The following is a 15238-nucleotide window of genomic DNA, read 5'->3' on the forward strand; positions in this document are numbered from 1 at the left end:
TGAATGGGAGAGTGAAAGAAGGAACGAATTTTCTCTTCCCATCATTAAATGTATTCATACTTTGAATTAATCACTTAGACTTAAAACTCCTCTAGTAAAACCCTCAAACTCTTATCAATCAATCTTATTTTACGTGCCCTTCTTTAATTCAACCCCCCAAAACCTTTTACTGAATAGTAACTTTAAAAAGATCGGTACAAAGTAGAACACAGTGCAGAGATGGTACCCCCCCCCCCGCCCAAACTCCCCCCTCGCCCCCTTCCTAGGCCCCAGCCTCTCCCGCCCCTAACGTGGGTGGCGCAGTGAACTCCACCCCGAGACCGCTTTTCTAGGTTGGGGATCCAAGCCTCGGGGTGTCAGGCACTTTCTCCTGACGCGGAGTTGAAAACAGCACGTGTTTAGTGAGGTTAAAGGGTGTCTCGGAATGTGTGTCTTGGATCTGGTATAGGTGAAGTCACGTCTGTCTTCAGACACTCCGACCTTCCCGGGCCTGGCTCGCTACTCGCTCAGAACCGAGGGACACACCGGTGGGCTAGGGCGAGGTAAAGGCGGGCTCAGTAGGGCCATCCCAGACCACCTGTAGAGTCCATGTGTCACTCCTTTGTCCTCAGAGCCTCTACGGTGGCGCCCCTTTAAGAGAGGGGGTTCACTTGGGATGCTCTCCTGGTCCCCGTTCCCGTTCCCCAGCCCCCTCCCGGCCCTCCTCCCGTTTCCAGCCCAAAGGTAGCAGCGCTGAGAGCCCGGGGCTCGGCGCGAGCCGCCTCCTCACTTCCCATTGGCTGAGAGCGCCGGGAAAGCGATCACGTGGGGGCGCGGCAATCCAGCTCCGGGGCCGCCATCTTGGCGGAAAGTTTGGGGGGAGAGCGGTTGGGGGCGCCGAAGGAGGCGAGGTTCCGGGGGTGGGGCGGCTAGGAGGGAAGAGGGCGAGCGGGCTAGCTGGCTGCGGCGAGTGAGGAGGCGGCGGCGACATCGGCCGAGGAGGAGGAAGAGGCAGTGGGGGTGCGGCCGCCGAGGGGAGCTCCTCCCCCGTTCCCTCACCCCCCTCAGCTCAGCTCCTTGCCCCGGGCGGGGCGGGGGGACGTGGAGCGGAGCAGGGCGGGGGAACCGCCCCGAGTTGGATCGAAGCGCACCCCAGCTCCGAGCGCACGCCGCTCTCAGGAACTTTGTGGCGGTGCCGCAGGTGTGGGGGCCCGCGGAGGTGTGCATGTGGGGCACCAGGGCGTCGTGGAGAGCGGCCGCTGCCCTGTCCGGCCCCTGTTGGAGTACCCCGGAGGAAGCAAGCCAGGAGAAAGGCAAGCGAGAGGTAGGGGCCCGGGTAGGGCGGGGTGATGAGCCCCGCTGGTCCCTTCTCGGAGCGCTTTACAGCCTCTGCTGGCTTAGGGGGCTAAGGGTCGGAGCGCCTCTTCACTCCTCCCCCCACCCCCGCCAGTAGCAGGTGGGGAGTGTGCAGACTTATGCCGGGGGAGGGGTGGCCCCACGTCTAGGCATTTAGTGCCCTTTGGAGAGGGGGCAGCTTTCGAAGACAGTTTGGAAGCCGACTTCTGCCTGCTCTTAATTTGCAGAGAGGTACCCACCCCTAGGTAAAAGCTTGTCTAAATTGACTGACACTGAGGACCTTCCTTTTACTTGGGAAAACTTTGCCAGGTGAGCTTTTCAAATACGGTTGGGAGTTTTTCGATTTGAGATTTAGGGGGAAATCCTCGTTTAACCAGGATTCTATTCTCTTCTTTAGTTTTTTTTCCTTTCTGTTTTGTGTTTTTAAAGGTGTGTATTCTCTTCCTGATTCTGGAGAAAAATGCCGGTCCGGAAGCAAGGTGAGAATTTATTTCGGAAATCTCTTGTGGATGACACTTGCTTTTCTGTATGTTTTTTTTTTTTCTTTTTTTTTCTCATTGCTGTGTTTTAAAAATGTTTGTGGAACTCTGATGAGATGGCACAGTGCTAGCTAGCCTTACTGCTTAGGGAATCTAAGCCTCACGTCATTCAGAAGATGGAAACACCTGTATGTTTGTCAACTTTTTACCTTGGCATCTCTCTAGTGATTATCAAGAGGCAATTTTTCCCCTCTGAAATGTCTTTAAAAACTCTGAATTGGTGTTTTAATATTTCACTATTATTCTTACTAAACACTTTTGTGAGCAAATATGGAACTGGCTAAGAGCTAGTATTTTGAAACATTTAAGCTTTAATGACCAATTGTAGATAATCTGCTTTTGCATATCAGATCAGCTGAAACTATGTTACTAATACTTTTATAAAATTACCTTTTATTGTCTACCTACCAGACACATTTATTACAAACTACTCACCTTCCTCCTTTTTCTACTGTGACATGTTTAAAATTTTTTTGGATCACTCTAGGGAATATGTGTATACATGAACATAGTAGCATCTATCGAGGAGAAGGATTTTGGGAACTGTTTAGATGTCTTACAGAATCATTTGCTACATAGCTAGTGTGTAATACTTTCTTGTAAATATATAATTTTAATCAGACTCTATTTTTCTTTCTTCTCAGATACCCAGAGAGCATTGCACCTTTTGGAGGAATATCGTTCAAAACTAAGCCAGACTGAAGACAGACAGCTCAGAAGTTCCATAGAACGAGTTATAAACATATTTCAGAGCAACCTCTTTCAGGCTTTAATAGGTGGGAATTAAAATTTTATTTGTGACCATTATGTGTCAGCTAGATTTAATGCTCCTCTGAATTTGTTTATTTAAGACTTAAGAGAGTGATGTACTTGGTTATCTGTGAGGCATTCAGTAACTTTAACATCCAGTGAGTTGTATATTTTGATAGGCCAATATCCTTTTCCAAAATATCTAAGAAGTGAAAAAGCTTTCAGTATGATTATTTCAGTCTTAGAAAACAATATTTCACATCCTAGCGTTAACAACTAAAAGAGGGAGTAGTTACAAAAATGTTTCCAAACCCAAATGGTAACAACTGAATAACTGTTAGCTTGTTTCTGTGACTTAAATTTCTCTGGAGTGCCTGAAAATGTTTGAAGAGTTTTGCTATGTTTAAGAACACTCCTTACATTAACATAGACTTCTGTTTAAGCTGGGAGTCAGAATTTTAGATCTGGAAAATGGTCTTAGAGATGATTTTGTCCAATCTTATTTTATAGACAAGAAAATTGAAACAATTTTATTCTTAACTGTAACTTAAATTTGAGGTGGTGCATTGTTTTAAAGGAGAACTGGACAAATAGTTACAAGTCCTGAATTCTATTCCTGACATTGTCATTAATTAAATGACATTGTACAAATCATTTAATCTTTTCTAGGTCACTGTAATATGTGGGTGCAATGCAACAGTGGTTACTAAGCCTTTTTTCAAAGTAGTTAGATCCTTTTTTAAAACAAAATCTTATATTTTGTAACCAATTCCCATTATATAAAACAAGGTGATCTATCTCTGGCCTCTCCTCCAGGTGCCTCGAAAAGTGTGCAAACCACTGAAGTAGAAAATTTGTCCCCTTCAATTCTAAGAATGAAATATTTTTTTAATTAGTTTTTGACTATATAACATATTAAAATAGAACGTATGCTACATTGCATTATAGATGTTTCCTCAGTAACTTCCAAGTAGATATGGCTTTATCTGTTGATAAAATAACTTTTGATATGATTTAAGGACTACCTTTAACTTAGTGTACCCTGTCAAATAACTTATTGGTAAGTTGATATTTTCTACTAAATTTGTTTTAGAATTAAAGAAGGTTTTAAAGAAGACCACTCAAAACACCTGAACAATTTTAAAAAATGTAACATTATAAACTTTAAAAAAACCTTCGTAAGAATAGAGAGAACAGTATAATGAACTGCTATATGTACCTGTTACCCATCTTCAAAAATTATCAAGATTTTGCATTTTTTGTTTAAACTGATGGACACTTTTTACATTGTAATTTCTAAGCTCTAATGTTTAAGGTCCAAATGGATGATCAAATTGGATTCTTCTGAAAAAACAGCAAAAAAAGGGGAAAAAATCATTTTCAGTTATTTGGTTTTCTAAATCAAAGTTAAACTTAGGAATGTTTAGAAAAAAATACGTCCTTGTTTACATATAGATGTAGACTTAGATACAGTAGTCTTCCTCTGTGTGGAGTCTGCAACTTAAGAAAATTAAATGGTTTATGAAGTAACCAAACGATCTATGATTCTTCGATTTCTCCATAGACTAGAGGTAGATTGCCTATGTTTGGAGAAATTTTTTTACATATTCTGCCTTGTCTGTCTTGAATGTGTTTATTCTTTTTTTTTTTTTTTTTTTTTTAAGTTTATTGGGGTGATAATTGTTAGTAAAGTTACATAGGTTTCTGGTGTACAATTCTGTATTACATCATCTATATATCACATTGTGTGTTCACCACCCAGAGTCTGTTCTCCTTCCATCACCATATATTTGTATCTATTCTTATACATAATTGAATTCTGGTAGTTTTCTAATTATTAAGGTTATATTTGTGAATCTTTGTCCTGTATAATTTCATTGGTTGTGAATTTACTTTGATATTTAGATTGACTTATATTTTAATGTTTTATGGGATGTGGTATCAGATTTTGGTGTATGGAAAGTAATAGATTTTAGGAATTTTGAAACAGGTAAACTTAGTAGAGGTGTTTGTATGTTTATATCCTGTAATTGAATTGTTGACACTACTAAATTAATAAATGCGTTCTTTTGTGTTTGCTGAAATTGGGTTAATTTATTAACCTTTATTACTTTTCTTAGTCTGAAATTTTTTAGGTCAATAAGATTTTCTTTTTCCTCTGTACCTGCTCCATTGTTTTTGACACAGTGTGAGAATGTACTCTACACTTGTAAGTGGCCCTAAACTATACCAGAATTCATTGTTTTTACAGCATGTACTGAAAAACCCTTTACTCGGTGGCACTCTGTCCTCTGAGCTGCTATCTATGGACCATTGGATTAAAGGAGACATGGGTCTTGACCACCTGAGTTGTTCAGAAATCATTTGGTGCTTAGGTTCTTGACTCTTGAGTTTGGAAATCATTTACTTAGGGTATAGTGAATTATCTGGTTACTTCTTTGGACTTTCAGTCTGCATCAATTATTTATTGATTCTTTGAACTGGTAGTTTGTACTAACTGTTTTCATGCATTTAAAAAAAAAGGTCATGTGAGGTTTGGGGTTTTGGTGTTATAGAAATGTTGATTTCCTCCCCCTCCCTCTGTAGTTGATAATGTTTCTGGTACCTTGGGGTTGTCACTCATAGTAACAAGCATGTACATATTGTATTATATCAGTTCTAAGATACCAGTGTTTAGATATTTTGATATCCTTGAATTTGGGATGCATTTTATAGCTGATGTATGTTGGCAGTGATTTTATATTCTAGTGGCACATGAAATAATGGTGCATCTTCTAATTCATAGCCTCAACATCTATTCTCAATTCAATAACATATGACAACCATTGTTCTAGCTCTTATGCTTGGTAGTATCCTTGACGGATGGCTTGAAGATTAAAAAATGATTGAAAGCAGGAAAGTTTTTTTAAACTTTTGAGTTGTAGCTGATAAGTTGTTTCTTTAGAGCTTAATATTTAAAGTTATATCTAAAAAAAATCCATGAGCTATATATTTGTTTAAAATTTATTACTAAAAACATCTGGTGATTATTTTTGAATAAATGTGAGATAAAGTCTGCCTAATTTTAATCCCTGATTTAGGTGAGAGCAATTCAAAAACTTAATATATTTGATTTTATATTCTCATTTTTAAAATACTTTATTTGAAAATTCCGTGAGTAAAGCTTGGATATGGTTTGATTATAGTCGGAGTTCAGGTGTTCAGATCCATAGTGGTTTGAGGTCATTTCTGATTCTTAGGTTTGTCTGGTATCTGAGATGATGACCTTGGTATTCCTCAGAGATTTCATGTCAGTCTACACCCCTGGGCTTACACTCACAGGATCAGAGGACTCATCTGCTTTCCTTGTGCACAGGAGCAAAACCTGGGCTCAGTATGAGGCTGGCTTTACAGACTTGAGTAAGTTGAGTCATGTGATTTGTATATTGTGTCTACAATATATAACAAGCTTATTTTAATGCATCTTTTTTTAATTTTTGCTTCGAAATAAAGATGGCTTATGTTATAACAGCCCATTTCTGAGATTTGTTAGCTCCTACTTATCTGTTGCTATTCCATTAACTAATAGTTTCACTAGCCCTTGTAAATACAGAGGGTGCCAAAAAAATGTATACACATTTTAAGAAAGGAAAAAACTGTATTAAAATTGTAATACTCAGTATATTGGGGTGTGATGTCCTGTGTATACATGTTTTTGGCACCCCTGGTATGGTAAAGGACATTTAAGTTTGTTATATTTGGTTTCAAAGGATGACTCCTTTTTTATTTTTAACTACAAAAAAATAAAATTTACCAGCTTAACAATTTTTAAATGTACAGTTCAGTAGTGTTAAGATTATTCGCATTATTGTGAAATAGTTCAGAACTTTTTCATCTTGCAAAACTGGAACTTTATACCCATTAAACAACAATTTTCTTCCTCTTCCTCCTCTCCCCAGCCCGTGGTAAAACCACCATTCTACTTTCTGCATGATTTTGACTACTGTAAATACCTCATGTAATGGGAATCATACAGTATTTGTCTTTTAGTGACTGGCTTATTTTACTTAGCCTAATGTCAAGGTTCATACATGTTATAGTATGTAACAGGATTGCCTCCCTTTTTAAGGCTGAATAATTCTGTTGTATGTATATACCACATTTTTGTTTATCCATTCATCCATCGATGGGTTGTTTCCATCTTTTGGCTATTGTGAATATTGCTGCTATGAATGTGTGGGTATGCAGATATTTCTTTGGGACCCTGCTTTCAGTTCTTTTGGCTATATACCCAGAAGTGGGATTGTGGGATCATATGGTAGTTATATTTTTAATTTTTTTAGGAGCCACCATACTGTTTTCCATAGCAGTTGCATCATTTTACAATCCCACCAATAGTGCAGAAGGGTTCCAATTTCTTTACACTCTTGCTGATACTTGTTATTTTCAATTTTCTTTACAGTGGCTATCCTAATGGATGTCAGGGTATGACTTTTTTAGATGTGTGTAAAAAGTAATAATGTCTAACATTTATTGAGCGCTTTCTATATGCTAATATAAGTATCTCATTTAGTTGTCACGTGTCTTTAGTCTCCTTTAATGTGAGCACATTTCCACAGCCTTCCTTTGTCTTTTATGACATTGACATTTTTGAATAATACAGTTCCCCACTACTCTTTTTTTTTTTTTTTTTTATAATGTTTCTCATTGGGGTTTGTCTTTTGTTTGCTTGTAGGGTTTCCAGGCGGGAATTCCCACCCGTTCTCAGGAATTTTTTTCACTTTCCCCGTCCCGAATCCTGAGATACAAACTGTTTTCTGTTCTCCGCGATGAATCATTTCCACGAAATGATGGCCGATACTACCAACCACCTGGGTTCAAGGAGCCGATTTTCCCGTTTCCTGACCAACTTTTCTCGGGGTTCGGGAACAGGAAAGCGAAAAAAATTCCTGAGAACGGGCGGGAATTCCCGCCTGGAAACCCTATTTGCTTGTGTTTAGATTCAGGTTATATACTCGTATTCTTTAGGGTTCTGTATATCCAGAGGTATACGGTATCTTCCGCCCTTCATTGGTGATGTTGATTTTGATCACCAAATTAAGGTGTTATGTGATTTCTCTACTCTATAGTCACTGCTTTTCCCCCTTGCATATTGTAAGCAATATGTGGGGGGACACAGTTTAACACCATGCATGTTTCCTTCTTTTGAGCAAAATTTCCACCTAGAATTCAGCATCCATTTATAATACTTGGTCTGAACCAGTTTTTACTATGTTGAAAATGACAGTTGAAAAATGACAGTTTTGTAACAGCAGTAATCCTCTACATTTTCCAGTTAATACTTGGCATTTTACTGTAATTAAAAGCCCCCCGCCCACTGTCTCTCTTTCTCTCTCTGTGATCGATAATTTATTACCATCCTTAATAATTTTGGTGCTCAGATTGTCCCAGGTTTATCTAGTGGGAGCCCTCTCAAGCTTGCTCCTTTGTCCTTATGACATGCCCCCATCATTTTTTTAGTACTTTCTTTCTTTTGACATAACAAGATGTTCCAGGTTCATCTTGTGCATATCCTGCCCCAGCGTTGGAATCAGCCATTTCTGAGAAGCTTTGTTCCTTTTGATGCACACCTTGTTTTAAAGAATATGCATGTGAATGAATACCTTCTGACTATTAGTCAAATAGTAAACTGTTGAAAGAATTTATTTTTGGACACTGGCTTGATATTTTTTCCGTTTCTAGTGTGAAACACAAATTGTAATACTTTAAAATTTTATATGATGTTCTTTTTCTTTGGGGATCAAAATGGCTATTTAAATGTACATTGGCTTAGAAGAAAGCTGTGTATCTGTGCTGGAGTAGATTTGACTAGTGTATATTTTAGTTAATAAAACATTGTACTTGCTTTTAGTCAATTAACTGATACAATTTTTTCCTCTGCAATGGCAGGTTATATTTCAGTGTTTATTCAGCCTTCTGCCCTTCTTCCATAGGGTGAATGTTCTTTCAGAATGTTATTCTTTAACACACACACACACACACAGACACACACACACACAAACACACACACACACATTTTCATTTTGCAAAACAAACTTCCTACCACAAGTAAAACAGAATTATTTCCTACATGGGGATTTATATTTAAAATTAGCATGTAAGGTGAAAAAATCACATCAGATTAAAATTATCCATGAAAATCCTTCAGGAATTTAACACTGTGCCTCATTAACTACAATACAGTTATTTTTTCCTCTAGTGGAATGAAATCATTGTTTCTTGAGTTCAGCAACAGATGAAGTAGTAGTTGGCTTGTCAAAGAGTGACCTCTTGTACTAAAAGCACATAATTCTAGAATCACACTCAGCACAGTTAAGATACAGAGATATACTCACATTATGAGAGGCACCTGAAAATGGACAATACCCAAGGGAACAATCTTCTCCCTTCTGATTTTTTGTTTGTGACATTCATTTACTGGGTGGACTGATATGTAGAATTGCCCTTTTTTTGGTGGAGGGAAGTGCTGCATGCAGTTGGGTTTAAGTGCGTATAATGTGATTTCTCTGTGCTATGCATATTAACTATTTTTATACTGCCAAATTTATTATTGGATGTCTTTCCATTTTAATAGATTTGTACCATTTTAAATGATTGTTTACACTGTATAGATTTATTGTTGTTTTATTAATGATTTCCTAGGAGCATTTAGGCATGTACTTTTTCTGAACTATAAACAGCATTGCATTTGTATATGACTCTTTTTTCTACATTCTTTATTATATCCTTTGGATAAATTCCTAGAAACGAATTGCTTGGTAAAGGGGATGTGCATTTTTAAAAAGACTTTTGATTTAATTTGTTAAATTACTCTTAGAAATGTCATATCAATTTAATTTTTTTAGGCAGTATGGGGAAGAATGACTAATTCACTATACCTTAAAAGACAGAGTATTATCCATCTTTTTAATATTTTCTACTCTGATATGTGGAATATACCTTTAGCCATTTTGATGTTTTATTGCGTATTTCTTTGATTAAAGAAATAACCAATGATGTAAGAATTTTCTTACATCATTTATTTTAATTTCTTTTGTGAATTACTTGTTCCTGTCATTTGTCCCTCCAACCACCTCTTTTTCCTTTTTTGTTAGAGGTATAAAATCTATGTTAGAGATACCAACTCTGCCATGTAAGTTGCAGCTAGCTTCCTTTGTCATTTATTTTTAAACTTTGATTTTTTAATATACAGATATATTTATATATAGTTAGATTTACCATTTTTTTTTGCACTTTGTGGCCTTGATATCACGCTTAGAAAGGCTTTCCTATCCCCTAGATTATAAAAACATTTACATATGTTTAAATTCTTTCATGGCTTCTATTTTTAATATTTAAATCTTTAATACATTGGAAAGTATTTTGAAATAGTTTGAGATTGCTTTTTAAAATATACATGTTACTCCCTTATATATTAGCATACTCCCTTATATATTTTCTTAAATTATTAGACTTTAATTTTTTTCAGCAGTTTTAGGTTTACTGAAAAAAATTGAGTGGAAAATACAGAGTTTCCATAGCATCACCACGCCTCTCACTCCCATTTCCCTTGTTATTAACATCTTGCATTAGTGTGATATATTTGTTGCAGTTGGTAAGCCAGTGTATTAGTATATTGTTACTGACTAAAGTTCGTAATTTAAATTAGGGTTCACTCTTTGTGTTATAAATTGATAAACTTGACATACACATTTGTTGCTTTGACATGTTTCCACCATTATAGTATCATACAGAATAGTTCCACTGCCCTAAAAATTGCTTGTGCATTCCTGTTCATTCCTCCTCCCTCCCCCACAACCCCTGGCAACCACTCATCTTTTTACTGTCTCCATAGTTTTGCCTTTTCCAGAATGTCATATTGGAATCAGTATGTAGCCTTTTCAGATTGGCTTGTTTCACTTAGCGATATGCATTTAAGCTTTTTCTGTCTTTTTCATGGCTTTATAGCTCATATCTTTTTTTAAAGACTTTGTTTTTAAGAGCAGGTTTAGGTTCATAGCAAAATTGAGAGAAAGGTACAGAGATTTCCGATATACTCCCTGTCCCCAAACATACATAGCCTCCTCCATTACCAACATCCCCCGTCAGCGGGTGCATTTATGACAGTTGATGAACCTACATGAGCACATCGTTATTATCCAAAGACCATAGTTTACCTTTATTTTATAGGTTTGGACAGATGTATAATGACATGTAACCACCATTATAGTAGCACACAAAGTAATTTCACTGTCCTAAAAAGTCTTCTGTACACAGTAGCCTGTTCATCCCTCTCCTACCTCCAACCCTTGGCAATCCCTTTTTATTGTTTCCATAGTTCTGCCTTTTCTAGAATGTCATGTAGTTGGAATCACACAGCATGTAGCCTTTTCAGATTGGCTTCTTTCACTTAGTAATACGCATTTAAGGTTTCTCCACATCGTTTTATGGCTTGATAGCTGTGTGTGTGTGTGTGTGTGTGTGTGTGTGTGTGTGTGTGTACTGAATGATACTGCATTGTCTGGATGTCCCATGTTTTGTTTATCCACCTATCGAAGGATATCTGGGTTGCTTCCAAGTTTTGTCAGTTATGAATTAAGCTGCTATAAATATCTGTGTGTAGGATTTTGTGTGGACATTTAAGTTTTCAACTCATTGGATAAATATCAAGGAGTGCAATTTCTGGATTGTATGGAAAGTATGTTTAACTTTGAAACAAACCACCAAACTGTTTTCCAAAGTGGCTGTTCCATTTTGCATTCCCAGCAGCAATGAATGTGAGTTCCTATTGTTCCATGTCCTCTCAAGCATTTGGTGTTGTCAGTGTTCTGTATTTTGGCCGTTCTAATAGGTATACAGTGATATCTCATTGTTTTAGTGTGCATTTCCCTGATGACATACGTGGAGCATCTTTTCATGTGCTTATTTGCCATCTGTGTATCATCTTTGCTGAGGTGAGGTGTCTTTTAAGGTTTTCTTAATATATTTTTCCATTAAGTATTATTTTCTCATAGATAAGAGATGTTGCCTATATTATGTTAAATGATTACACATTCTTGAGTGTGTTTATTAGACTTCCTACTCTGATCATGGTTTAGTACTGCCTTATTTCTATAGTTTGAGAAATGTTTCATGATTTGTGAATTTCTCTGTTTAGGGTGATGTCAGTTATTACTAAAAGCTAGAAAACTTTTGACTCAGCCCCTTTTGAGATATTTTTGGAATTCTGTACATTTTTTATTCCTAGTGATTGCAAACGTTGAATTCTAGCAAGAAAATAACAAAGGTAAATGAAAACTTTTTACTTAAAAGAAAATTTTACTTAGAATTGAGAATTCTGGAATATGTGATTTTAGAGATTTCAAAAAATATATATATTTTTGTAATAGATAAGAATGATTCTGTTCTATTGGGCTGGTTGTGTTCAAGTTTAATTTTTGAGCATTTTTTTCTGTTGTACATGTTGTAGTTTTGTGAACTTATAATTTAGATCTTTGTTCAGGAGCTGCACTTGTGCAAAAAATGAAGGATAGAGTGAGAAAACTGATCCAGTAAGTTCAACAAAATTAATGTTTTTAATTGTGAGTTAAATAAAAGATAGTTTTTCTCTAATACATGTTTTAGCGTTCCTGCATTTTCTTGTTTTCTCTTCTTGCTTGTTTTAGTGTATCAGTATTTGCAAAGGAAATAATTTTTTCAGAATATGAAATAAAAATGTAATCAATTATTTTAATTGCGTGTAATATAGCTATATCTATCTAACTGGGTAAGCAATATGGATTCTCAGATGAGTATGAAGTCACTCTTGTCTATTAAATGGCAATCGTTTTGGCTACTCCTGTGTTCTCCCATTTTCTTTATGTTTTCATAGTAAAGCTTTAAGTTTAGAGTTGAACTCAAGTTAAGTGCTTGCATAGGTTTGTTAAAGGACTCTCATTTTACAATGGTTAGTAAATTTGGCAATTCCTGATAACGTAGTATTGAGAACTGTGATTACTGAAATGTTACTTTGCTGAGGTTACATTTTCTTTTAAAAGTATATATATATTTTAATATAATTATGAGTAGTCCTATTATTGACATTGGATTTTGAAATATATAAAATGACTTATATAAACCAGAATTGAGAAATTTTCATTGCCTGTGAAAGAGGTGGTTAATTTAATTTTCAAATTTTTGAATAATGTTTAGTGTTAGAAATTAAAAATAAATGTATGCTTAAGTTTCTGTAGTATCTTAAAATTTAACCATCAATTTTTTATAGAAACTTACCTTTTTAGATTGGAAAACTTCAGGTGTTATATAATTTTTTCCATCTCTCCAAAACATTATTGTTTTATCATATCTCATCGTTTAATTCTTTTATTCCTCTTCCCAAGCATATTCACTCCATTAGTATTCATTGAATGTCTTAAGTGTTCAAAATAAACTTATTCTTTTTTTCATGAAGTTGGTCTTTTGAGAATAACTTGGATTTTAAGACTTTGGCATGTTAAATAGATTTCCAGGAAATAGAAATTGGAATAATGCTAAGATTTACTGTGTTTGTTTTTGTTTTTTCTTTGATTTCTATTTGTGTAGTAACTTCTGTTTTACTTTAGGCCAGATATCTTGTGGAATTCAGTGATAAACTCCCCAGTTTAGAATACTTTAAATATTTTGAATCCTAGAATGTTATTTTGTAAAAATACTTGTCACAATAACGTGTGTTTTTTTTTGTTTTTGTTTTTTTGCTAAATCTTTTTTGTTACGATCAGTGATGCAATTCTCTTCTGACATGTAAAATGTAGATTAACTGTGAAGAACAAGGAGTGCTGATAGCACTTGAAATATAAAATATATGTACTTTGGACTCATAAGAACAGTTCAGTCTGTGAGTGCAATTTTTGCAGGAGGTGCCCATTTTGATGAGGTGCACCTTGAAAAATCTTTACTGATACAACTGAAGGAATTGTAATGGAAAAATAGTTTCTGAAGAAGTGTTACATTGCTCGTCTCTATAGTCATGGGGCACCCTAAATGTGGAGAAGTGTGGTAGACAAATGAAATAGAATATATGAACTATGGAATGTTAGTCAAGGTGAGATACTGGTTAAGATTAAAGATTGTGTGTGTGTGTGTGTGTGTGTGTTTCTTTTTAAAGGAAAGTGATAACTGTGACAGACTGTCATACCAAAAACGTCACCATACTGTATTGTGTGTGTTCTGTTAACATGTGTTAACAGAAATATTTTAGTAATTCTGCAGATGGTTTTAGGTAGCCAAGTATGATAACTAATCTATTTTTAAGTTGTGTATTACCTGGCAGTATCAGTTATTCTGACCCCAATAAGAAACATATCTAAATAGCTGAAATAGATATTATAAAACTCACATATTAAATGCCATGCACTTTACTTATTTAAGGTCCCCTAGACTCTCACTCAGCTTGTTTTTTTAAAATGTGATTGTGATATACGTAAAATAAAATTTACCATGTTTAAGTGTACCGTTCAGTGGTGGTAAGTGCATTTACATTGTAGTGTAGCTATCACCACTATCCATCTCTAGTACTTTTTCATCATCTCAAACTGAAACTCTGTACCAGTAAACAACTCCCCATTCCTGCCTTACCCTTGTCCCCAGTAACAACTGTTTTTTCTGTCTCTATGAATTTGACTATTTTAGGTACCTCATATAAGTGGACTGATAGAGTATTTGTCCTTTTATGACATACTCACTTAGCATAATGTCTTCAAGATTCATCCACCCACATTGTAGAATGTATCAGAATTGCATTGTTTTTTAAGGCTGGATAATATTGCATTGTTTGTATATTCCACATTTTGTTGATTAACCATTCATCTATTGAACATTTTAGTTGCTTTCACCTTTTGGATATTGTGAATAATGCTGCTATTAGCATTGGTGTACAGATACAGGCGTACCTCGTTTTGTTGCACTTTGCTTTATTGCGCTTCACAGATACTGCATTTCATCAGCATCAGGGCAAGACCCTCCACAAGCAAAAGGATTACAACTCACTGAAGGCTCAGATGATAGTTAGCATTTTTTAGCAATAAACTGTTTCTTAATTAAGGTACATATGTTGTTTCTTAAGACATGATGCTATTGCACACTTAATAGACTACAGTGTAGTGTAAACATAACTTTTATATGCACCAGGAAAGCAAAAAATTCATGTCACTTGCTTTATTGTGATATTTGCTTTCTTGAGATAATTGCTTTCTTGTGGTGGTTGAGAACTGGACCCGCAGTATCTCCGAGGTATTCCTGTATTTGTTTGAGTCTGTACTTTAATTTCCTTTGGGGATATACCCAGAAGTGGATCAAATGGTCATTCTATGTTTAGTATTTTGAGGAATCACCATACCGTTTTCCACAGCAGCTGCATAATTTTGTATTTCTACCAGTAATGCACCAGGGTTTAATTTCTCTACGTCCTCATCAATACTTTTTATTTTTTGTTTTGTTGATAATAGCCACTCTAATGTGTGTTTTACTCAGCTTATTTTGTCCTAAGCCTGATATAGTTAAAATAATACGGATATTTGTTTCTCTAGTCCATAGGAGCTCAGATAGAGCAAATTAGAAAG

General features: G+C 36.0%; 1 protein-coding gene across 16 annotated transcripts in view; it reads left to right on the top strand.

Moving 5' to 3' along the window:
* Nucleotides 1-824: 824 nt before the first annotated feature.
* Nucleotides 825-15238, top strand: part of DLG1 (discs large MAGUK scaffold protein 1) — a 241560-nt gene continuing 227146 nt past the window's right edge. For 14 of the 16 annotated variants that reach the window (XM_019723532.2, XM_074329838.1, XM_019723561.2 and 11 more), the window contains exons 1-3: nt 825-1303; nt 1765-1814; nt 2519-2650. In XM_019723532.2, the coding sequence (XP_019579091.2) occupies nt 1796-1814; nt 2519-2650 (151 nt within the window). In that variant the 5' untranslated portion in view covers nt 825-1303; nt 1765-1795. Of the gene's footprint in view, nt 1304-1562; nt 1645-1764; nt 1815-2518; nt 2651-15238 lie in introns of all 16 variants that reach the window. The other 2 variants (XM_019723539.2, XM_019723547.2) reach the window with 2 other exon arrangements.

Source organism: Rhinolophus sinicus, linkage group LG01 (assembly GCF_036562045.2).
Source record: "Rhinolophus sinicus isolate RSC01 linkage group LG01, ASM3656204v1, whole genome shotgun sequence".
Classification (NCBI taxonomy): domain Eukaryota; kingdom Metazoa; phylum Chordata; class Mammalia; order Chiroptera; family Rhinolophidae; genus Rhinolophus; species Rhinolophus sinicus.